The 23,438-nt window shown below is 56.2% G+C and overlaps 2 protein-coding genes across 2 annotated transcripts; both read left to right on the top strand.

Annotated features, from left to right (window-relative positions):
• The first annotated feature begins 153 nt into the window (after positions 1 to 153).
• On the top strand, positions 154 to 9,944 carry OTOP2 (otopetrin 2). The gene is made up of 7 exons (XM_061141273.1): positions 154 to 237; positions 525 to 870; positions 1,473 to 1,609; positions 2,890 to 2,948; positions 3,404 to 3,534; positions 5,948 to 6,825; positions 9,328 to 9,944. The coding sequence occupies exons 2-7, from the start codon at positions 558 to 560 to the stop codon at positions 9,496 to 9,498; spliced, it is 1,689 nt and encodes a 562-aa protein (XP_060997256.1). The 5' UTR covers positions 154 to 237; positions 525 to 557; the 3' UTR covers positions 9,499 to 9,944.
• Positions 9,945 to 11,287: 1,343 nt separating this feature from the next.
• OTOP3 (otopetrin 3) lies at positions 11,288 to 23,298 on the top strand. The gene is made up of 7 exons (XM_061141272.1): positions 11,288 to 11,406; positions 16,538 to 16,954; positions 17,059 to 17,195; positions 18,119 to 18,177; positions 18,459 to 18,577; positions 20,642 to 21,456; positions 22,641 to 23,298. Exons 2-7 carry the CDS (start codon positions 16,558 to 16,560, stop codon positions 22,809 to 22,811), a joined length of 1,698 nt encoding a protein of 565 aa, XP_060997255.1. The 5' UTR covers positions 11,288 to 11,406; positions 16,538 to 16,557; the 3' UTR covers positions 22,812 to 23,298.
• Positions 23,299 to 23,438: the final 140 nt, after the last annotated feature.

Genomic DNA, 23,438 nt, shown 5'->3' with positions numbered 1-23,438 from the left:
TTAACGGGTAAATATAAATCTCACCTTATCTGGCTCCCGCACGCTCTTCCCTAAATTCAGCCCGGAAAAAAGATGGATCATGTGAGTGAGACTGAGAGGTTTATGGAGCTGAGCTCCCGCGGCTGTAAATCACTCTGCCCTCCCCGGTATAAAGCGCCCGTCCAGTCCGGCGTCAGAGACAGGACGCGCTCGCCGCCCCCTGACCCCCAGCTCAGCGCGGGCTCCCGGCCCAGTCAGGTGGGTGCCCCTGGGGGCCAGCCGGCCGACGGATCTCGGGAGTGGGGGACCTTAGACGGGGTCCGACGGGGCCGCAGCCGCCTCTCCTTCCCTCCCCGTCGAGCGCGAGACCGGCACGGTCGGCTTCTCTCTTCCGCTTCCGCGCGCGCATCCTTCACCACCCGCAGCCCCCACCCTCTGCGCGGGCCAAGAACTCCCCCCGCCACCCCGGTCCCCAACTATAGAGATAAGATGCAGCAGGGAGGGCCTTCGAGGCTGACCTGGGTCCTGTCTGCTCCCCACCACAGTGACCCCTCCAACCTCCTCCAGTCGCCCCTGCCATGTCCACCGAGCTGCCCTCGGACCCCAAGGAGAGCCCGCCTGCCCCGCGGCCGGCGCCCCGCGAGGTCTGGAAGAAGGGCGGCCGCCTGCTGTCGGTGCTGCTGGCGGTGAACGTGCTGCTGCTGGCCTGCACGCTCATCAGCGGCGGCGCCTTCAACAAGGTGGCGGTGTACGACACGGACGTGTTCGCGCTCCTCACCACCATGCTGCTGCTGGCCATGCTCTGGATCCTCTTCTACCTCCTGGGCACGGCGCGCTGCCCCGACGGCGTCCCCTATCGGGACGCGCACGCAGGCCCCATCTGGCTCCGAGGTGCCGGGGGGAGGCGGGGGCGGAGGTGGGGGGGGCGGTGGGCAGGCTGGGAGCCGGAGGCTGGGGAGCTCTCGCAGGAATCGCTGGGGGCCCTTGGAGGTAGACTGTGGAGAAGTATGCCTCCCCGCACCGCAAGCACTGCCCAGGACTAGATGTGCCTGAGGGTGAGGTGGGCTGCGACTGGGGGAGAAGAGGGAAACAGTCCTGGAAAAGGGATGCGGAGAGGGCTGGAAAGGAACTTTCTTGCCATGTCTAAAGATTGAAAGAGGGTGATCATGGGAGAGACTTTGATGGAGAGCCCAGAACAGATGATTGTTGTGGTTGCAAGAGTCTGTCTAGGGCCCTTTCCCTTATCTATCTGTGCAGCCACAGAGATGGGGGCTCAATGGGACATCCATCCATCCACTCAATCGTATACTCATCCTTCCACCCACCCATTCAACATCCACCTGTCCACCTAGCTATCCATCCATCCATCCATCCTCTCACCTACCCCATTCACTCATGGGTCCACCCCGTCATCCCATTACCTAGCCATCGGTCCTCAGATCTGTAACCCCTCTCTCCTGCCTCTCTGATCCACCCCCACCGCCCACTCCCAGGTGGGCTGGTGCTGTTTGGGATCTGCACTCTCGTCATGGATGTCTTCAAGACCGGCTACTATTCCAGTTTCTTTGAGTGCCAGTCAGCCATCAAGATCCTGTACCCTCTCACCCAGGCTGTGTTCGTCATTGTCCAGGTGGGTGGGAGGAGTGTCCCTGAGTGTGGTGGCAAGGAGCCAATGCCTGGGGCCGGGAGGTCTGAGCCCCACTCCTCTTCTACGATGAGCAATTAATTAAGGCGGGGATGGGATTGTAGTGAAGATCACGAGTCCATAAATCTGGAAGCACCTGGTAATGAAGTAATATCCAAATGTGAGTGCCTGCTTTGGCGCCCTGCAATTTCATTTCAACTTAAGCGGTGCCAGTAGTTAACACCTAGGAGGTGTCACTTGTGGCAGCTGCTCTGTCTCCTAGAACCTGCCCTGCCCTCCTTGGGGGCCCATAGAGGGCATCAGTCTCAGCTCAGGGTCCTGCCGTGGGCATGGCCAGTTTCGCCTCAGCCATGTCCCCTATATTCTGAATTTGTTCAGAAAATATGGTATCGTTGTACATGGGATTTTTCAAACAAGTTCAAGTTTTTATTTGTTGCATAAACAAGCCCTGGAAAGATCTGCCTGAGCTGAGGCAGGACTGGTTTGAGAACAGATCTCAGCCCAGAATGACCACATGTATGGTTCCCTCTCTTGAAACATCATCCATGCTGCCCAGGTTTCCACAATTTAACTCAGTTATGACCTTGGCATTTATATAGTTTTAATTTTACATTTTATGACTTTAAAGAATACTCAGGCAAAATGGGAAATAAAGTTACCCCAACATCAATAACCCTAGAGAAGGAAATGGCAACTCACTCCAGTATTTCTTGCTTGGGAAATCCCATGGACAGAGGAGCCTGCCAGGCTACAGTCTGTGGGGTCACAGTTGGACATGACTTGGCGACTAAACAACACTGATAAACACCAGAGCAAGGATTTGTGGGCATCCAGGCGAGGGGGAGGACCTGCAGGGCAACAAAGGATGAGGGTGGGGGGGGATGCTACCTACGAGAGTGGAGAAGCCCCCAAGATTCTTTTTACCTTGGACAAGACCTAACCTGAGGCTGACCCTGCACCCAGAAATAAATAACTGGGCCCAAAACTCCACTCCCTTCACCTGCAAAGGAACAGAAAACAAACACAGAGAATTTACTGGTGACATTTTGCAAATTTTTAAAAATCAGAGAAGTATTTGGTACTAATTGCTGCACAGAATAGAAAGAGAGAAAACCTGCATCTCACATTGTAAAGCTGAAATAAACATGATCACGTAGTCAGAGAGTTCCTGAGGGAGAGGGAACATAGGGCCGGGCGTGGGTCCAGGGCTCCCAGGGTGAGCCCATCTGCGGAGTAGATGACACCACCACTCTCTCTCAACACAGACTTACTTTCTCTGGGTCTCCGCTAAAGACTGTGTTCACACCCACCTGGACCTGACTCGGTGAGTGCCTGCCCCACGCCCGTGGCCCGATGCCCGTGCCCAGGTGCTCAGCTCACCTGGCATGAGATGGGCGCTTCCCAGCCTGGGGCGTGGGTCCTCTTTCTGCCCCCAGATGGGGCTTCAGTCGAGGCCTCCGCGCTTTGTAAGCCCGGCTTCCACCACCCTGTGCTGTCGGGACGGGGGGTACTTGGTGGGATGGTGTGTGTCATGTACAAATGTCCTCTCCCTTAGAGGAGGGAGCAGAGTGGCCCCTGGACACCCCCAGTTCTCTCTTGGGAGGCATCTCAGCCAGGCTGTGTTCCTTCCAAACTCATCTTCTCTGCTCACACGGGGGCTTGCCCGCTTTCTTGCTTCTCAGCACCATCTCCCAGTATAGCCCCCCAGCTCTCCACCTTGCTGGGGACCCAGCACAAGCCACAGACTCTCACTAACCTCTGCAATCCCTCCCCGAACAGGTGTGGTCTCATGTTCACACTCACCACCAACCTGGCCATCTGGATGGCGGCTGTGGTGGATGAATCCTTGCACCAGGCTCACGCCCACAGTTCTCACAGCAACACCAGCCACACCCGCCTTGCTCTGGACCGTGAGTGCCCACTCCAGAGTAACCCTGGCCCCATGGTGGCCAGGCCTTGGGCTGGGTGCTCTGTGGACCTGTAGAGGGCATGGAGGCACAGGGGGAGGCCAGAGGCCCCCTCCGGCTCCAGGCTATGCCTCTGAAGAAGTTTAGATGTGGGTGACCCAGGAGGAAGGGTGACGGGGGATCTTTTTTTCTTCTTTTAAAAACCTTTTACTTTGTATTGGGCTATAACCAATCGGGGTTTCCCTTGGGGGCCCAGTGGGTAAAGAATCTGCCTGCCAATGCAGAAGATGCAGGAGACTTGAGTTCGAGCCCCAGGTTGGGAAGATCCCCTGGAGGAGGGCATGGCAACCCACTCCAGTACTCTTGCCAGGGAAGTCCTAGGGACAGAGGAGTCTGGTGGGCTACAGTCCATAGGGTCGATAAGAGCCTGACATGAGTGAAGCAATGGAGCATGCACGCACGTAGCCAATTCACAGACTATAATGTGAGTTTCAGGTGGACAGCAGAGGGACTCAGCCATGCTATACACACGTGTCCATTCTCCTCCAGACTCCCTCCCATCCCTCCCATCCAGGCTGAAGGGGACATCTTTTCATCCTGGATAGTACAGCCTTGGTCCCACTGTCTGGGTCTCCATTCCACCAGAGAAGGGATTTGGGCTCCAGAAACAAGGGGTGAGGTTGAGGAAGCTGGATAGAGCAGAAGGGAAGCAGGGTGGCTCAATGGTGGCAGCGTAGGATCAGAACGGAGTGTCTGGCAAGGAGGAGAAGGTAGAAATAATAACCATGATAATGATGGTGACAATTCACGGAGAGGCTATACGTCAGGCACTGTGCTAAGAGTCTTAAACACCATCTTACTTAACCCTTGCAACCTCCCTATGAGATGGGTACTGTTAGTATTCCCATTTTACAGATGCAGAAACTAAGGCACAGAGAGGTTAAGTAGCTTGCCCAAGGTTGCAGAGCTGGACAATGGAGAACTAGCATTAAGACCCATCTTTGCTTTGAATCATCAGAAAGACCCCCTGGAGACAGAAATGGCCACCCACTCTAGTATTCTTGCCTGGAGAGTCCCCTGGACAGAGGAGATTGAGGGGCTACAGTTAATGGGGTCGCAAAGAGTCGGATGCGACTGAACACACAGTATGCTATGGTGAAGAACAGGCCCACAGTCCCCCGGGCCTGGTTTTCTGGACTTCTTTAGGGCTCCCCACCGCCGGGATCAGACTAGATGACCAAATCTACTTGGACCTCACCTGAAGACACACACGCATCCAACCTGTCAGGGTCCAGGAATGGAAAGCGTGGATCCAGGAGATCCTAGGCCAGCAGCACTGAGAAAGGGACGCCCTCCACATACAGAGGGCTCCTGAGGATGGTTAAAACCAGCCCAGGGAGGTGGAGGACCTCAAATGCTGGGACTGCAGGGGTACAGAGAGGCGCCCGGCGAGGTACCTGCCTCGGGGGTGAGAGTCACAGCATTTGTATCAACTCTGCCATCACAGCCACTTGCCCCCAGTGAGCCTCGGTTCCTTTTTCTGCAAAACCAGCTGAGATAGTTCTGGGGATCAAAAGAGATGTCTGCCAAGGCCCGAGGTACCCTACACAGCAGAGCACACTCTGGATCTAGGACGAGATTTCTATAGGTACGGTACAAACTGAAGTGACGGAAGGTCCTGGTCAAGACCTGGGCACAGCAGGTGCTTTCTGGCTGAGGCAGATGCTGGAGAGAGAGGCGAGGAAGCTTGGATTTTAGGGGTTGCCAAGGGGGCCACCTTCTATTAGGACCGGAGCCGTGCCTGTCTTGAGCGGGTCATGACTGGTGGGGAAGGTTTGGGAGTACGTTTCTGCAGGAATGGGATGGGATGAAGCAGGCAGTTCTGCAGTTCAGATTTTTTTTACTTTATTTACTTATATATTTGTTTACTTTTATTTTGCCTGCACTGGGTCTGTTCTGGCACACAGACTTTTGCTAGTTGCAGCTCACCAGGGCCTTTCATATGGCAGCACAGAGGCTCTAGAGCACATGGGTTCTCTAGCTGTGGCCTTTGGGCTTAGTTCTCTCGAGGCACGTGAGAGCTTAGCTCTGCGACCAGGGATAGGATCTGCATTGGAAGGCGGCTTCTTCGCTGCTAGAGCATCAGGGAAGTCCCCCAGACTTTTTGTTTCTTAATTGAGCCCTGAATATTGTTCAGGGACGTGCCTCCATGGTCTCTGGCACATAGTAGGTGCTCAGTAAATACTTGTGGCATGAATGAACATGCCAGGCCCTGTGGAGGCATTTGGGGTACGGTGGTGGCAGCTAGCAAGCCTGCCCTTCCAAAGGTCATGGTCCAGGGGTGAAGCCCTTCAGATGGGGTGCCTCCAGGAAGGCGGGAGGGCAGTGCCGCTCCATGCCACCCATCTCTCCACAGTGGAGCGTGCGAGCAGCACAGTCGGGGGAGAATGCTCCTGCGACACGGCGGTCTGCCAGATCTTCCAGCAGGGCTACTTCTACCTGTACCCCTTCAACATCGAGTACAGCCTCTTCGCCTCCACCATGCTGTACGTCATGTGGAAGAACGTGGGCAGGCTGCTCGCCTCCTCCACGCATGGCCACAGCCACGCCCCATCCCCCCTCAGCCTCTTCCGGGAGACCTTCTTTGCCGGCCCGGTCCTGGGCCTGATGCTCTTCGTGGTGGGGCTGGCCGTGTTCATCATCTACGAGGTGCAAGTGAGCGGGGAGCGGGGCCGTACCCAGCAGGCCCTGGTCATCTACTATAGCTTCAACATTGTCTGCCTGGGGCTCATGACCTTGGTCAGCCTGAGTGGCTCGGTCATCTACCGCTTCGACCGCCGGGCCATGGACCAGCACAAGAACCCCACGCGCACCCTGGACGTGGCCCTGCTGATGGGCGCCGCCCTGGGCCAGTACGCCATCTCCTACTACTCCATCGTGGCTGTGGTGGCGGGCACCCCCAGGGACCTGCTGGCAGCGCTCAACCTAGCCCACGCTCTGCTCATGATCGCCCAGCACACCTTCCAGAATGTCTTCATCATCGAGAGCCTCCACCGGGGCCCCCCCGGGGCTGAGCCTCACGACACACCCCCCAAGGAGCCCTGCCATGGCCTGACCTTTGCCAACCTGGATGCCCTCCACACCTTGCCCTCCTGCCCGCCCACCCCCAGGCTGGTTGGCCCCAGCCCAGCAGGACCTCAGGAGGCTGCGAGTGTCATCGTGGCCCCCAGGAGCCACTGGAGACGCCGGTGCTTGAAGGACATTTCCCTGTTTCTCCTACTCTGCAACATCATCGTGAGTAGCGGGCAGGGACGGGGGTGGGCTCCGGGGAGGAGAAAGCCAAGGAAAGATGCTCTTTTTATGGTTTCTTCACCTGGCCTTCTCTGTCTTGCCCCCATCCCCCTTGGAAGCATCCTATGCCTCTTGAGAAAAGGAGCAGGTTCAGGGAGGGTCGGGAGCAGCCCCAGGGCAGACAGCATCTCAGGGCAAACAGGGAGAATGAGATGCCAGCATCCTGGCCTCAAGGCTATGGACGGAGCCGGAGGGGTCCCAGGGAATGCTGACATTGGAGCTGGGAGGAGGCGAGAGGGAGCTGGGACGGGGGTGCCTCACTCCCAGATGGGAGGTGTGACTGCTCCTGGGAACCTGTGACCGGCCTGCTTCTTAGAATAATCAGAGCAGCGACAGGAAGTGGCAGGGACCAGTGTACGTGTGAGTGGTCTGTCAGCGGAGTGCAGAGGCTGGCTGGCCAGGAGAGGAGCACCCACAGCAGCCGCCCCCTTCCCAGCGAGTCCACAGAGCCCCATTCTTATTTTTTTATTTTATTTACTTAATTTTTGGGGTTGGGGGGGCTGCACTGGTTCAGCATGTGGAATCTTCACTCCCCAGCCAGGGATCAAATCCACACCCCCTTCCTTGGAGGGCAGAGTCTTAACCACTGGACCTCCAGGGAGGTGCCAACAAAGCCCCTTTCTAAGAGAAAGAGAAAGCGTTAGTCAGTTAGTCATGTCCAACTCCTGGGATCTGCCAGGCTGTCTATGGGATTCTCCAGGCAAGAATACTCGAGTCGGTTGCCATCCCTTCCTCCAGGGGGGCTACTTAACCCAGGGATCGAACCCAGGTCTCCCACACTGCAAGCGGATTCTTTACCGCCTGAGCCACCAGGAAAGCAAAGGAAGACTGGAGTGGGTTGTCATGCCTTCCTCCAGGGGATCTTCCCAACTCAGGGATCAAACGCCGGTCTCCTGCACTGCAGGCAGATTCTTTACAATCTGAGCCAAAAGAAAGCCCCTCTGTATATCGGCTGGCTTCACCCAGTACAAATATGCATCCGGTATGACACTCTTCCTGAAGGTGCATCCTCATAGAAAAATACTCCTAGTGTGTAGCTCCAACCCGATAGAGAAAGGCCCCAGCGTAGAAAGAACCCCTGGAAGGGAAATCTCTAACAGAGAAACATGTTCCCTGTGAATACATCCCACACAGAGCACACACCTCAATGAAGTGTTGCTCAATATAAAGATAGTCCTTCTAGCTGTAACCTAGAAAAATACCTCTATTATGGAAAACAGCCTTAAATAGATGGGAATATGGGTATTCCCATATAGAACACATCTCCAGAGGGGTTGCATTCCAATGGGGTCTACATGAAAAACTGAGGTGCATTCTTGGCAAAGTCCCCAGTTTGAATATTGCCCCTCCTACTGGTAACCTTGGGCTTTCCAGGTGGTGCAGTGGTGAGGAATCCGCCTACTAATGCAGGAGATGCAGGAGATGCAGGAGGTTCTTCGATCCCTGGGTTGGGAAGATCCCCTGGAGCAGGAAATGGCAACCCAGTCCAGTATGTTGCCTGGGAAATCCCGTGGACAGAGGAGCCTGGCAGGCTACAGTCCATGGGGGTCGCAAAGAGTCGCTTAAGCACAGATAACCTATTAAAAAAAAAAGTAGTCACCAATCTCTGACGTAACAGTGGAACAATAAGGATCGAAACCTCCTCCAGCCCTGGCCACTCCCTCACTTTCTCCCGAGGGAGGCCGAGCCTACAGGTTAAGAGTCACTTGGGAGGAAAAAAAAAAAAAGTGTCACTTGGGAGGACATTTTTGCTCCAGGTATCTGAGTCTGGATCAGCTCTTAGAGTGTCATCTCCAGCTCCTTCATTTTATAGGACAGAAGCAGGCTCCAATTTGGGCTGTGATGTGCCTAAGGATGTGATCAATTTGGCGGTGGGGGAGGGTCCAGCCTAGCCCAGAAGCCGTTTTTCTTTGCCTCACGCCCCACGCCTGAACCATCTGGGTTCATAGCCAGAGATGAAGCAGGATTCCAGCTTCAACCTCCTCCCACACCTGGGAAGGGGGTGGGGAGTGGAGGGTGGAACTGGAGAGTGGAGCTTATAGAGAGCTGGGGTGGGGGAGCCTTCTGGCAGGATCCTGGCCCCCCTGCCCTGGGCCTGTCTGCTTCTATCATCCTCGCCCGCATCTCTCCAGGGGAGAGCTGCTGGTTTAACCATTTATTCCAAATGCTCACGTCACCTACTGAAACCTCTCTCCCCATCCCACAAGTGGGCCATCCTGAGGGTGGAGCCTCAGCCTGGGGGTGGGCAAGCTCAGTTGGGCACATTTACTGAGTTTCCTTGTGAGTGCCAGGCTCTGCCTGAGGGGCTGTAGCTGCCACTCGGCAACACCCAGCCCTTGATAGCCACAAAACCAGAGGACCAGGGCCCCCATCCTGTCCCCCGCCCACAGAATGACCTGCAGCCCCCCGTCCGGGCCAGGTCCTGACCCTCCTGTCTCCCCACAGCTGTGGATCATGCCCGCCTTCGGGGCCCGCCCTCACTTCAGCAATACCGTGGAGGTGGACTTCTACGGCTACTCCCTCTGGGCAGCCATCGTCAACATCTGCCTGCCTTTCGGCATCTTCTACCGCATGCACGCTGTCTCCAGCCTGCTGGAGGTCTACGTGATGTCCTGAAGCCCCGCTCGGGACCTCGGGAGGAGGGGCTCGGCTCATGCACTCACCCAGAGACCCCCGGGAATGAACCCCAGGCTGGCAGTCACTGTGCCACATACTCTCCATTCTGGCCCCTGCACTGGCCCCAGAGTGGCATTTTCACAAGAGTTATTTTTCCAAGATGAGTTTTTAGATCACCATCAGGACATGCACATTCACCCCAGCATGAGCCTGGGGGGCAGGGCCGCTGGGGGAGGAGGACCCCTTGCTGCACCCCTTTCTAGGACCAGACAAGGTCTGGAAGCATCCTTGGCTCTGGTTCCACCCCTACCCCAGCCCAGTGTCTTGGCCATTGCTGCCGCCTGGAGCTGGAAACCAATAAACCTGATGCTGCCCTACGCCACCTGGGTCCCCACTTCTTGTCTCAGCACTCACCTCTAAGATGATCGCAGGAGGGGGGTCTTGGGGTCAAAGCTGCAAGGACCCCTGGGGATGTTGAGGTCTGAGGCATCTCTATGGGCAAGCCAAGTCCGAGTTACAGACTAGTACCTGGGTGGCTGGGAGCAACTGGGTGGAGTCTCCAGGCTTCCACCTCCCTCTTCACTTTATCCTCAAGTGACATAGCCGTTTTTTTAATGTGTTCCATGACACGTGAAAGGTTGGGAAGGACTGACTAAGCCAACTACCATTTTACAAAGAAGAAACCTGAGGTCCAGAGGTATAGTGACTTGCCCACAGTTCCACAGCAAAAGGAAGCCAGCACTTTTCTACTAAGAATAATATTTTCAAACTTTTCTTTCAAGCACTGGAGCATTTTTGCCCCCTCAAATAAAATATTTCAGGGACCCACGTTTATAACATAGGCTGGTATAACCTAGTTTACAACCCGGCTGTTCTAGCTTAGCAGGGGTTGGGTGGCACAGCTTCTCATCCCCACCCCCTCAGGGCCTCCTCTCACCCACCACCTGCCCTCTCTCTGGTCCTCGAGGCGCCTCTCCAAAGCCCTCTGGCTTCTACTCTACAAAAGATACAGAGATGGGGTGACTGTGAAGTCAGGACACTCAGGTGGGGCAGAGGACAAGCGATCTCATTATTCTCCCAGCCCGTCGACCCTCTCTGGAAGCCCCCCAATAAAATGATATGATCCCAAAAAGGAAGGAGGGGGAGATGGAGAAGGAGAGACCGAGAAAGTCAGATGGTGCAAAGAGAGATGGCAAAAGAGGCGCCAGCAGCTAGAGGAGTCAGGAGAAGGGGTCAGGCTGGGATGGGGCCTGGGGTGGGAGGAGAGGGCATTTAGAGGGGAGAGTGGGGGGCAACAGGGCCCGGGGCACAGGGGACTTTAGAGAAAAACCTGCCAGGACTCAGCCAGCAGAACGAGGTGGGCAGGACTGCAGGCTCAGGGAGAGATGAGGAGGGCCAGAGGGCGCGCCCCCTGCCCTGTGGGAACCAGGCCTCTTCCGCCCCAAGTTCACGTTTGAGTTAGGGAGAGAGAGGGTGTGGCAAGGCTGGTGCTAGGTGGGGTACTGGGAAGGGGGACGGGGAGAGACCCCAGATCTATGGAGGACGGCTCCTTCCCCGCCGGGCCACCAGAGAAAAGTGTGGCCTGAACCCCGCAAGGCCTCTACTTTGGCCTAAGGACATTGCACCCCACGCCACCCCTGCGCCGCGAGTCTGCACCGCCTCCGGCCCCGCCCGCTGGTGCAGCCGCCTCGCTATTGGCTGAGCCGTCCGGGGAGCCCCCGGCGGGTTAATTAATGAAGGATTAATGAGAGCCCCAAAGTCAACAAAAAAATCAATGGGCCGTGGAGCCCGAGAGGCCGCAGCTGCGCAGTCCCGCGGGGGCAGGGCGTCGGGGGCCTCGGTCCCCGCGCGGGGGCCTCATCTGGACAGACGGGAGCTAGCCGGCGGCGACGCCTGCCCAGGCCTCAGGTAAGGCTCCCCCGAGGCGCCGTTAGGGCCCGGAGCGCCCTTGGACCCCTGGAGGAGCATTCCAGGCGAGTCCACCCTTGACACACACCTACGGCACTCCCAAAGTGAGGTTCAGAGACCGGGGGCTGCAAGGACGGGCGGGAGGGAAGCCAACCCCTGGGGACCCCAACTCCAGCCCCTATCTGATCGCCACCTCAACCTCGGCTCCGCGCCCCATCTCCTTTTCGCGGGCTGGGGGAGCACAGAGCTCGCCTTTCATAGCCGCGTCCGAGCGCGAACAGCCGAAGCGGGCAGCCGAAGCCCGGAGGAAGAGAAACGCCCGGACGGCTGAGGTTGCCCGAACGCCCAGTTCGAGGCAGACGTGTGGCGGCTATCCTAGGCCTCGCAGTCCCTCGAGAAGCTCGGAAAGAAATGCCGAAGCTCCCCCGGCCGGGCGGTGCTCAGCAGCCTCCTTTGGAACCGGCCGGGCGCCGCGCCCCGACGGCCCGGCAGCTTTCATCACTGCCTCTAATCGAGACCCACAAACCAGTTTGGTGTCTGGGCCCTCCCTCGGACTGGCGTCGCGCCAGAGGGCGTTCCAGAGGGTGGTGGATTTCTCCTTGTCAGTCCGGGCGCCCTCACCCGCTTCCCGCGACCCCAGCTTGCCCACCCCCGCAGCCTCCCCCGGGGAGGGACCCACTCCGCCCCTTTGAGGGCTCCCTCTAGCTGCCAACGGAGGGTTGGCCCCGGCGGATGGGGGCGGGGAAGATAGTCAAGGCGAGGACCCTGGAGGATAGGACTTCGGCCTCCAGCGTCCTGTCTAGTCCAGTCAAAACTGCCCCCAAAATTCAATAACCCTGACCCTTGGGGCTCCTCTGGGACCGGACAGAGCAGGGAGGAAGTGCATAAATAGCTTAACTCTCAGATCATTCTGTGTGCCAGGCATGGCTCCATAGGTATTTGCACGTGTTAAATCATTTGCTTTTGAGAGAACTCCATCAGGTAGGTATCGTGCATTAATTCCTTCCTTTACTCCTTCAAGAAATCTTTATTAAACATATACTATATAGCAGGTGCTATTCCATAGTTGTGTGTGTGTGCAGATGAGGAACCCGAAGCACAGAGAGTCTAGGGAGCTTGTCCAAGATCACCCTGGTAGTAAGTGCCGGGTTCTGGCACTAGGCTGTCCTCCAGCCTCGGTGCAGATTCTGGGAAGGCGAGATGCGGCAGTCAGGTTTGGGAGGAAAGGAGCAGGGAGGTGTCCCTGTGAGCTTCAGGCTTGCTCAACCTGGGCGGGGGTGTCTGGGGGAAAAAGATCAAGATCTTCTGGAAAGTCAAGGGTTTGGTGCCGAAGGGTCTCTGTCCACGGCTCTGGTGCTGAAAGTTTCCCCAGAAAATGCCAGAGGCTGTCAGCAAACATTGGTTCAGTGTCCTGCCTGTGACAAATTCAGGGGTAGGGAGGGGTCTGAGGTAAGCACGACCCGGTCTCTGCCCAGAGGCACACACCCACTCTCGATAGACGCTTGGGCAAAGGGAGAAGTCTTCCCAGGAGAGGTGCTTAAGCTGGATGGTGACTGGGCAAGAGTCACTGGGGGAAGGACAGCACATGAGATGGAAGGTACAGCAGGCTGGAGGAGTGATGGGGGGGAGACGGCAGGAGAAATGGGGAGTCCTCTGGCTGGGCCTGGAGTGTGAGAAGGGGGCTGGACAAGGAGGAGGGTGAACTGGAGCAAGAAGAACTGGGTAAAGGATACGAAATCATTGGTGGAATCTTTAAAAGAGTACCAAGTTTTATTATTCTATTTGCCCCAGAAGAGGACCTTAGAAGGTGTAAATATTGGGCAGGTTGCACATGGAAGAATGGGGGCCTGAAGCGGCTGCATTTCATTTTATTATTTTTATTTTGACTGTGCAGGCTCCTCATTGTGGTGTCGGGGGGGGGCTTCTCTAGTTGTAGCTCGTGGGTTTATTTGCCGCTCAGCTCAGCCTGTAGAATCTTGAGCTTCCCTCGTGGCTCCGATGGTAAAGAATCTGCCTGCAATGCAGGAGACCTGAGTTCAATCCCTGGGTTGGGAAGATACCCTGGAGAAGGGAATGGCTACCCACTCCAGTTGTTGATGGACAACGAAGCCTGGCGTGCTGCAGTCCACGGGGTTGCAAAGAGTCGGACAAAACTGAGCAACTGAACTGAATTGACCCACTCCACTGTTCTTGCCTGGAGAATTCCATGGACAGTGGAGCCTAGCAGGCTATAGTCCAGGGGTCGCAAAGAGTCAGACACAACTGAGCTACTAGCACTGTGGGGTCTTAGCTCCCCAACTACAAACCAATCTTGTATCCCCTGATTAGAAGGCAGGGTCTTAACCACTGGACCACCAGGGAAGTACTGAGGCTGCATATGAAAGCCACGTGTGCTGAGGGTCTTCTGTTGGTTCCACAGAGGGAGAGTCTAAAGCTCAGAGTCCAAAGAGAGAGAAAGAGCAGAGCACAGCTAATTAAAACAGAGCTTGACCGAAGATGCTCCAGCCTCAAGCGTGGGTGCAGGGCAGGTATCTAGAGGGACACCTCGTCCAGCCTTAGGTGAGGGGGCTCAGGGGAGGGTTCCTTGAGGCGGTGGGACTCCGCTGAGTCCTGAAGGACCCCCTGCAGTTTAGCCAAAGGGTGAGGGCGTGGGTGTGATTAAAGGGTGGGGTGTGGGAAGGACAGGGAGGTGAACAAAAGCAGAAAATTCTAGGAACTAGGCAGCAGGAGGGCACGGCCCATGGGCAAGGGGGAGGGTCTGAAAACAGTGCTGGAGAGGGTGGTCACAGCCAGACCAGGAAGCAACAGCAGCTACCCCGCTTGACCACGTTGCACAGTCCAAGCCCATGCTAAACACTGCCTCGTTTCTTTTTATTGTTATTATTTAATTTAAAATATTAGTTTATTTGGCCGCACTGAGATTCTTAGTTGCAGCATGGGGGATCTATTAATAATTCCCTGACCAGGGATTGAACCTGAGCTCCCTGCATGGCGAACACAGAATCTTAGCCACGGGTCTGCCAGAGACATCCCCCTGGTTTCATTTTGAAAGGCCATGCAGGCCATGCTAGGTAGTATGGCCTCTACACTGAGGGCAGTTTGTTGCCTTTGCAGGGATCACAGTAAGGGAGAGACACAGTGGGTAGGAAGACTAGTTTAGGAGGGAGCCATGAACCAGGGTAGTGGTTGAGGTCAAGAAAATCTCAGAGCTGTCTGTGAGCTGGAATACACAGGGGTGAGGGGACAGGCGAGGTGGACACGTGGTTCCTTCTGGGAGATGTAGGGATGGCGATGATGCTCTGAGACGGTGAATTAGAAATCAGGCCTCTGGCAGCCTGGAGAATGGGGACAATGAGTGCTTAGGACCCTGAGCCCAGAGCACCAAGGACGCAGGGCAGCAGGTAGAGCCCCTGGCATGGGAGGGGTGGGGAAGGAACCTTCCCACCATGACAGCAGCTAGGACCAGTGGGGTATCCCTGCTCTCCAATGCAGCTCTATGTGAACCCAAAGGGTCCTTGGGGGAGGGTGCTAGACTTCAGGAAGGGACCCTGAGCTGCAGGTATGGGGGTGACCCAAGATCTGGGTCCAAGCAAGGGGGAACAAAGGGGTTTGTTGTTGCTGTTTAGTCCCTCACTCATGTCACACTCTTTCACAGCCCGATGGACTGTAGCCCGCCAGGCTCCTCTGTCCATGGGGTTTCCCAGGCAAGAATACAGGAGTGGATTGCCATTTCCTTCTCTGGGAATCTTCCCGACCCAGGGATCAAACTCGTATCTCCTACGTTGGCAGGCGGATTCTTTACCACTGAGCTACCTGGGAAGCCCCACAAAGGAAGTAGGCCTGAGTGAAAGCTTGGGGAAGGTGAGGAAATGTCAGGGACATTCAGGGAAAGAGGGGTCAGGGGTGGAATTCCCCGTGTTGAGCTGTGCACTCCTGAGACATTGAGGCGTCCAGGGAGGGTGCAGATAGAATTCACTTCTATCAAAGTCAAGGGCACGAGAATTCCCTGGTCATCCAGTGGTTAGGACTCTGTGTTTTCATTGCCGAGAGCACAGGTTCAATCCCTGATCGGGGAACTAAAACCCCACAAGCCTCACAGCAAGGCCACAAAAAAAAGTCAAGGGCATGGCATCTGTGCTAATCCCAGGATGTCCTCTGCTTATGGTAGACACTGCAAATCAGTCTCAGAACTTTTCCCTTAAGCCTTTAATGTGCTTTAAAATTAATTTTAGGAAATAAAATAAAATTAACTTTAGGACTTCCCTGGCGATCCAGTGGTTAGGACTCTGCACTTCCACTGCAGGGGGCACAGGTTTGATCCCTGGTTAGGCAACTAGGATCCCATATGCAGCACAGTACAGTCAAAAAAAAAAAAAAATTTAACTTTACAAAAGTAATGTTTAAAAAAAAAAAAGGAAAAAAACTAGAACATTAACCACTCCTCCCAGCACCAGTGTTCTCCTCCTTTCCCCAGAGGCAACTCCTATCGTGAACTCAATGCGTGTCTTCTAGATCTTTTCAAAGTAAGTTTATATACACCCATATGTACCCATAATAGAGCATTATTTCAGATCACAGCATTCTTTCCCAAGGATGGGAAAGCCCAAGGCCACACTCAGCCTCGGGATCCTTCTCAACACAACAGTCTAGGCAACCACGACCCAACTGATCAGAGTCAGAATAAGAGAGGACACCGACTTTGCTCTCCCTGACTTCAGGAGTGAAACTCCTTCCAGAAGACAGCACAAACAGCCTTTCAGGGGTGAAAAGTCACAGCCCTGGAAATGGCCTGGTGGCCAGGCACTGTGCAGATACCCCTGGCTCCCTTGTTGGACGTCACTCTTCCACCTTAAGATCAAACACTGTTGAGGCAGGAAGATGGGGTGGGGGTGGGGGAGAAGTGGTCCCCAAACCCGTTTAAACAATCCCTATGTTTATGTGGAACACAGAGGACTGGTCTCTTTGAATCTTCTCTGGTCCCGTAAGGTAGATGGGGTAGCTGCTATGATTTCCAATCTCCAGATCAGAGAGGTTGCTTGGCTTACCCTAGGTCACACAGCAGTGAGAGGCAAGAGTGGAAGGGAGCCCAGGACAGCTTGGCAGCCAACCAGAACCCTGTCTCCCTCCCCAGCCCCTACTGAGGTTCCACCCATGGCCAGTCCAGAGGCTCAGGAGGCTGGAGAGGCTCCGGCCAAGGAGAACCAAGTGGCCTTGGGGTCCGAGCAGACCAGGGCCCCCGCCTCGCGGGTCGAGAGGTCCTGGCTGGCGCGGCATTTCTCGCTGCTGCTGCGGCGGGACCGGCAGGCCCAGAAGGCCGGGCAGCTCTTCTCAGGGCTCCTGGCGCTCAACGTGGTGCTCCTGGGCGGAGCCTTCATCTGCAGCATGGTCTTCAACAACGTGGCCGTCACGCTGGGGGACGTGTGGATCCTACTGGCCGCGCTGAAGGTCCTGTCCGCCCTCTGGCTCCTCTACTACACCGCGGGGACCACCCGGCGGCCGCACGCGGTGCTCCACCAGGACCCGCACGCGGGGCCCGTGTGGGTGCGGGGTGAGCGCCCGGGCGCCCGGGGCGGGGCGCGCGGTGCAGAGGGCGGGGGAGGGAGGGTCCCCGCTCCGGGAGGTGCCAACGGCCCCCACCCTCGGCCCGGCCAGGCTCCCTGGTGCTCTTCGGCAGCTGCACCGTCTGCCTCAACGTCTTCCGCGTGGGCTACGACGTGAGCCACATCCGCTGCAAGTCGCAGCTGGAGCTGGTCTTCCCCGCCATCGAGGTCATCTTCATCAGCGTCCAGGTGACTGGTCTCGCCCACCCCCGCTCCCCACCCTATGCCTAGAAACAGCCACAGCAGCAAACGTCTACACCGCCCAGAGGAGATGCACACACACCACCCCCCACCCTGACCCCGACATGGCCCCAGCGCCCTCACCCACGCCACCCACGAGTGTCAGCATCAGCGCTGCACACAGGAGTCACTGCAAGGCAGCCACCTATGGATACATCTGCCAGTGCATACCTGTGTGTACCTAAATCTACACCCCACCCGGATATACAGAGCTTTTTTTTAAATTACAATTTATTTTTTTATTTGGTCATGTGGCATGTGGGATCTTAGTTCCCTGACCACAGAGGGAACCAGTGCCCCCTGCAGTGAAAGTATAGAGTCTTAACCACCAGACCACAAGGGAAGTCCCCAGAGTTACTCTGCCTTTTTTTTTTTTTTTAATAATTTTATTTATTTTTGGCTGTGCAGGGTCTTTGTTACTGCATGGGCTTTTCTCTAGTTATGGGGAGCAGGGGCTGCTCTCCGGCTATGGTGGGTGGTCTTCTCTTGTGGGGCACAGACTCATGGGCTTCAGTAGCTGGGGCTCACGATCTTAGCTACTCCAAGGCATGTGGGATCTGCCAGGATCAGGGATTAAAACCTGAGTCTCCTGCACTGGCAGGCAGATTCTTTATCACTGAACCACCAGCGAGGCCCAGGCGTTCCCATTTTAGTCCCATTTTAGAGACAAGGAGACTCAGGCTCAGAGATGTTTTGCCACTAGTCCAAGGCCACACAGCAAGGAAACAGTGGAGCCAGGAATCCAAGCCAGGCGCCCTCACTGTCTCTTCTGTTGTAAATACACACAAGCCACTGGTGCACACACACCATGAACCCACCACCCACCTCCACCCCACCAGAGCCCTCCGGGCTCAAGGCCCCTTCTCTTTCAGACCTGGGTGCTCTGGAAACACTGTAAGGACTGCGTTCAGATCCAGACCAACTTCACTAGGTGAGCTGCGGGCCCCTTTTCTCCTTGCAACAACTCCTGGGACACCCCATCCCCCACTCCCGCCAGTCCCCCACAGCTTCCCTGGGCAGGGTGGCCCTGGGACTATGGATTGGTCTGGGGTTGGGTCCCGGGGAGCCCCTAGGGCCGCCCCTCCTGAAGTTCTAATGGCAGGTGGGATCTGGCTTTGGGAGAGAGCGGTCCCCCCGAAGGCAGTGATGGTGAATGCGCGGTACCCAGGGTGCCGGCCAGGCTGTGTGGGCAGAGTGTAGCACCTCCTCCAGGTGTGGCCTGATGCTGACGCTGGCCACGAATCTGCTGCTGTGGCTTCTGGCCGTCTCCAACGACTCCATGCACCATGAGATCGAGGCTGAGCTCAGCGCCCTCATGAAAAAGCTCTCAGGTACAGAGGAGATCGCGACCACCCCCCATCCCTGAATGTACACACACACACATGCATACATCACACGTCCTCAAACAGGTGAGGCTTGGTGACTCTCTACAGCTGGGAGCAAACTCTAGAGGCCAGATCAAGACACAACAAAAACTGACTTTTGCCAGGGGTACTGACTTTTGCCTGCATTCTGGGCCTGCCCCACACGTGCTGGCGTTCCGCAAGCCCTGTCCGGGCAGCATCTAGCTATCAGTGAGCTGGCCCCCTAATCCACTGATAAGTCCAGGTATGCCCTCCACCCCTGGTATCTTCATTTTACTTGCAAGAGACTGAGAAGCCTGTAAGATTGAAAGGAATGTCTTCCTAACACACTTGTAGGCACCTGGACATTTCAGGAGGAACAGAATATTTCTGGGCAGAAAGAACGCCCTGGATTCTCCCATGTACGCAGTACCCTACCTGTACGGGGTGCGCTTAGAGGCCACGTCACATAAACCGACATGGGAAGGAACATTGCTGTCTGTGGGATTCAGCCACACCTGTATGTATACAACACCCCCTCCCAGGTGTCATCACCATCTTGACTTGGGTACACCACGCCTTCTTGCACATTCATGCACTCACACACCCACTGCATAAATCTTGGCACACCTGGATACTGTGGCATTTTTTATGCTCCAGATCCATTTTTCAGAAGAGCTATGCAAAGAGAATTTTTGGCAAGTGACATCATAGATTTTTCATTATTAAACAATCCAGACATCTAGATGAGTAGAACAGGACATACCTATAACCTAGATGTAATTGTTAGTAACACTTTACCATATTTATTCCAATACTTTTGGTGAATTACTTATCTTACAGAAATCCTGTCATTTCATCTCAAAACATTTCAGTATGCAAGCCTTTAAAATAATATATTTCCCTACATTAGCAAAATGCTATTATAATTGCTAACTTCCTTCACATCATCCCCATCCCCATTTAGATGGATAAATCTATATTCGACTTTGTCCAATCAGCCTATGAAATGTCATTTACAGATGGTTTGTCCAAACATGCAGTGCAGTTGGTGGCTCAGTTAAATCTCTTTTTCCCTAATGACATTGAGATTGGTCAGGTTGCTTCCTCGTGGTGGCATTTGTCCCTCTTCCCTGCTTTTCCTAGAAATGGGAAGTGTGGACTGAAGTGTTGGTGAGACTCAGGAGGAGCATTCTGGACGCCAGCATTCCACCGGGGATGCTGTGTCTTTGCAGGGTACCCCCCCCACAGGAAAGATGCCTGATCACCCCACGGTGGATGCTGTTGCCCGACCAGGTGTAGCAGCCAGAGCCTCCTCGGTGTAAAGTTACAGGTTTCCCCTCGTGCTCAGCAAGTCACCCGTAGAGCTTTGGCACCGAAGATATCACGTGTCAAATGCTTTATCTAAGCTTGGCCCCTGAGGTCCAGAATCCTTTTGTCAAGAAATGATCATCCTGGGGACTCCCCTGGAGATCTACTGGTTAAGACTCCATGCTTCCCCTGCAGGGGGCACGGGGTCTGATCCCTGGTTGGGGAGCTAAAGTTCCACAAAAAACAAAAAAAATAGAAATGACCACCCTGTTATTTCTGCTGTGTGTGTGTGTGTGTGTGTGTGTGTGTTTATTTTTGTCACGCTGGGTCTTTGTTGCTTTGTGAGGGCTTTCTCCAGCTGCCGCGTGCGGGGGGTTACTCTTCATTGTGGCGTGCGGGATTCTCACTGCTGTGGCTTCTCTTGTGGCACACACAGGCTCAGCCGTGATGCATGGGCTTAGTCGTTCCGAGGCAGGCGGAATCTTCCCGGACCAGGGATCGAACCTGTGTCCCCTGCATTGGCAGGCAGATTCTTAGGCACTGAGCCACCACCCTTTCTGTGATTTCCGAGTTCTCTCTCTGGGCCTCCGTTTCCACATCTGTAAAATGGGTGGCTTGGGCCTCTTCCACCTCGGCCACACTCCAGGAGGTGAACGGGATTGAGTTGTGCCTCTGGTTTCCCCCCGCCCCCTGAGCAAGGCCCACCTGAACCTCTGTCCCTTCCTGCCCTGGCCCCCCCAGGCAACGGTACCAACACCTGTCTGTGCCTCAATGTCACCATGTGCGAGGTCTTCCGGAAGGGCTACCTGATGCTCTACCCCTTCAGCACCGAGTACTGCCTCATCTGCTGCGCCGTGCTCTTCGTCATGTGGAAGAACGTGGGCCGCCGCCTGGCGCCCGCCGCGGGCGCCCCACCCTGCGCCCCATCCTTCCACCTGCACGGGGCCATCTTTGGGCCACTGCTGGGCCTGCTGGTGCTGGTGGCCGGCGTGTGCGTCTTTGTGCTCTTCCAGATCCAAGCAAGCGGCCCGGCCATCGCGCGCGAGTACTTCACCATCTACTACGCCTTCTACGTGGCTGCACTGCCCGCTATGAGCCTGGCGTGCCTGGCGGGCACGGCCATCCACGGGCTGGAGGAGCGAGAGCTGGACACGTTCAAGAACCCCACCCGCAGCCTGGACGTGGTGCTACTGATGGGCGCGGCGCTGGGCCAGATGGGCATCTCCTATTTCTCCATCGTGGCCATCGTGGCCACCCGTCCCCACGAGCTGCTCAACTGCCTCATCCTGGCCTACTCGCTGCTACTCATCCTCCAGCATATGGCCCAGAACCTGTTCATCATCGAGGGCCTGCACCGCCGCCCGCTCTGGGAGGTGGCTCCCGAGAGCCTGGCCGGGAAGTGGGAGGCCGAGCCGCCCCGCAGGGGCTCCCTGCTGGAGCTGGGCCAGGACCTGCGGCGGGCCTCGCTGGCCTACATCCACTCCTACAGCCACCTCAACTGGAAGCGGCGAGCCCTCAAGGAGATCTCACTCTTCCTCATCCTCTGCAACATCACGGTGAGTGCTGGGGCCGGGAGACGTGGCGGGGGTGGGAGGGGGGTGCGGGTTGGAGCTGGTGAGATGACCCCAGAGAGCCTCATTCGGGAAGGAATGGATCAAGGTGCATTCATTGCACATTGACAGTCCCCTGGGCGACTGGCTTGTCCTTTGATTGCCAGAGACACAGGCCTCTTTCCAATGAGCTCGATGCTGCTTGAGAGTGTCCCCCAGCTCCCTGCAAGGTGCCTGGCATGGATGAAGGTGCCAAGCCTGTAGCTAAGTGCTGTTTATAAACATGCGTGTAGGATTTCTACCCTGGGGAGCTTACTGCTTAGTTAGGGAGACACGGGGGGACCAGTTAGAGAGTTACCAAATATTTAATTGTCCACTGAATTCAGTCAAAGGAAGAGATCAGAAAGTGTGTGTTTTTCTAAAGAACCTCAGGGAAAGGTCTTGACAGTGACACTCAGTGCCTGGTGGCCGCTAAGTCTCAAATCCACCTTTCTCTGCACCTCGCTGAATCGTCACACTAACACATGAAGCAGGCACTATGACTCTCCCCATTTAACAGATGAGCAGACTGAGGCTTAGGCCGTTTAACCTGCCCACATTCGCAGAGTCTGCAAGTGCCAGTCCTGGGACAACTCCAGGTTGTTTGAGCCCATGCCGGTACTGGCTGTGCTGGCAACACTCCGATGCCGAAGCCTCTGGTCCAGGCAGAGCATAAGTAATAAATTGGCCCTAAAGGGAGGTAGGAGCTCAAAGAAGGAAATGTGGACTCAAGCGGCCAAGGCAGTCTTCGTGAAAGTTTGGTCTGGGCCTTGAGAAATGAGCAGAATTTGGACAGAAGGCAGGGTCGGAATGGAGCTGGCAGAGAGTCGTGACAGTGGAAGAATGAACAGAAAAGGGGGATGGAGTTCGAGGCCAAGGGGATCCCTGCTTGATGGAGCAGGTTGTCCCGTGGGGCTGGCAGCTGGGGGTCTCAGCTGGAACTCAGGCTGGCTGGCCCCAGGCAAGCTGAGGAGGGGGCTCAAGGCCTTGACGGGGAGGGAGATATAAGGGCAGAGGCGCTGGCTCTGACATCCTAAGGAGGAGGAGGCGTGGAGGAGCCACAGGTTCGGGGGGCCTACTTCCCCTGAGCCGAGGGCCTTGGGGGATGGGAGAGCCCCCTGCCTCATTCAACACCCTCCTCTCCTTCCCAGCTATGGATGATGCCTGCTTTCGGCATCCACCCTGAGTTTGAGAATGGGCTGGAAAAGGACTTCTATGGCTACCGGACGTGGTTCACCGTCGTCAACTTTGGCCTGCCTCTGGGGGTCTTCTACCGCATGCACTCCGTGGGGGGGCTGGTGGAGGTCTACCTGGGGGCCTGAGGGCGCCCAAGGAACCCACGCCCTGCAGACCCCCGAAGTGCCAGGGCCGGGGAGAATGTCACCCAGATGCCCCATTCCAGGGGCACCTAGACCAGCCTGGCATCCCCAAAGCCTGCTCTGCCCCGGGACCTCATGGTGGGGTGGTGTCACTGTCTCCAGCCCCAGACCGAGGGCGGGGCCTGGACCCTGAGCTGCTAAAGCCCACACCCAGGACGGAGCCCGCGCCTGCCCCCTGCTCACCACCACAGTCAGCGCAGCCCAGGAGGAAGCCCCCACAGCTACCCTCCCGGACAGCCCTGCACTGGGAGCTTGGGGAGGCGCAGCCCCTCCCCAGCCAGGCCTAGGGGCTCGGCCTCCGGCCTGGCCCAAGCCCAGCCCAGGACATCTGGAAGCTCGCGGCTCGGCAGGCCGCCCTGCCCTGGTCTCCCCGCACGCCCTGTCTCCTAATGAGCTCCTTAATTAACTGCCAGGCAGGGTTCAACAGCTCTCTCTCCCGCTGCGATAAACCCTGTTTGTTTGATCGATTCCACTCGGGCTTCGTGGCATTTGTTCCCGGGGACAGAGCTGCCTCTCCACGTACGGTGGGAAGGGACAGTCCTCCTGGGCGGGGCCGTGGGGCTGGGACAG

This window comes from Dama dama, chromosome 5, assembly GCF_033118175.1.
Source record: "Dama dama isolate Ldn47 chromosome 5, ASM3311817v1, whole genome shotgun sequence".
Lineage (NCBI taxonomy): Eukaryota > Metazoa > Chordata > Mammalia > Artiodactyla > Cervidae > Dama > Dama dama.
Note: the sequence above shows the minus strand (reverse complement) of the source record. Positions and strands in the feature narration are given on the sequence as shown.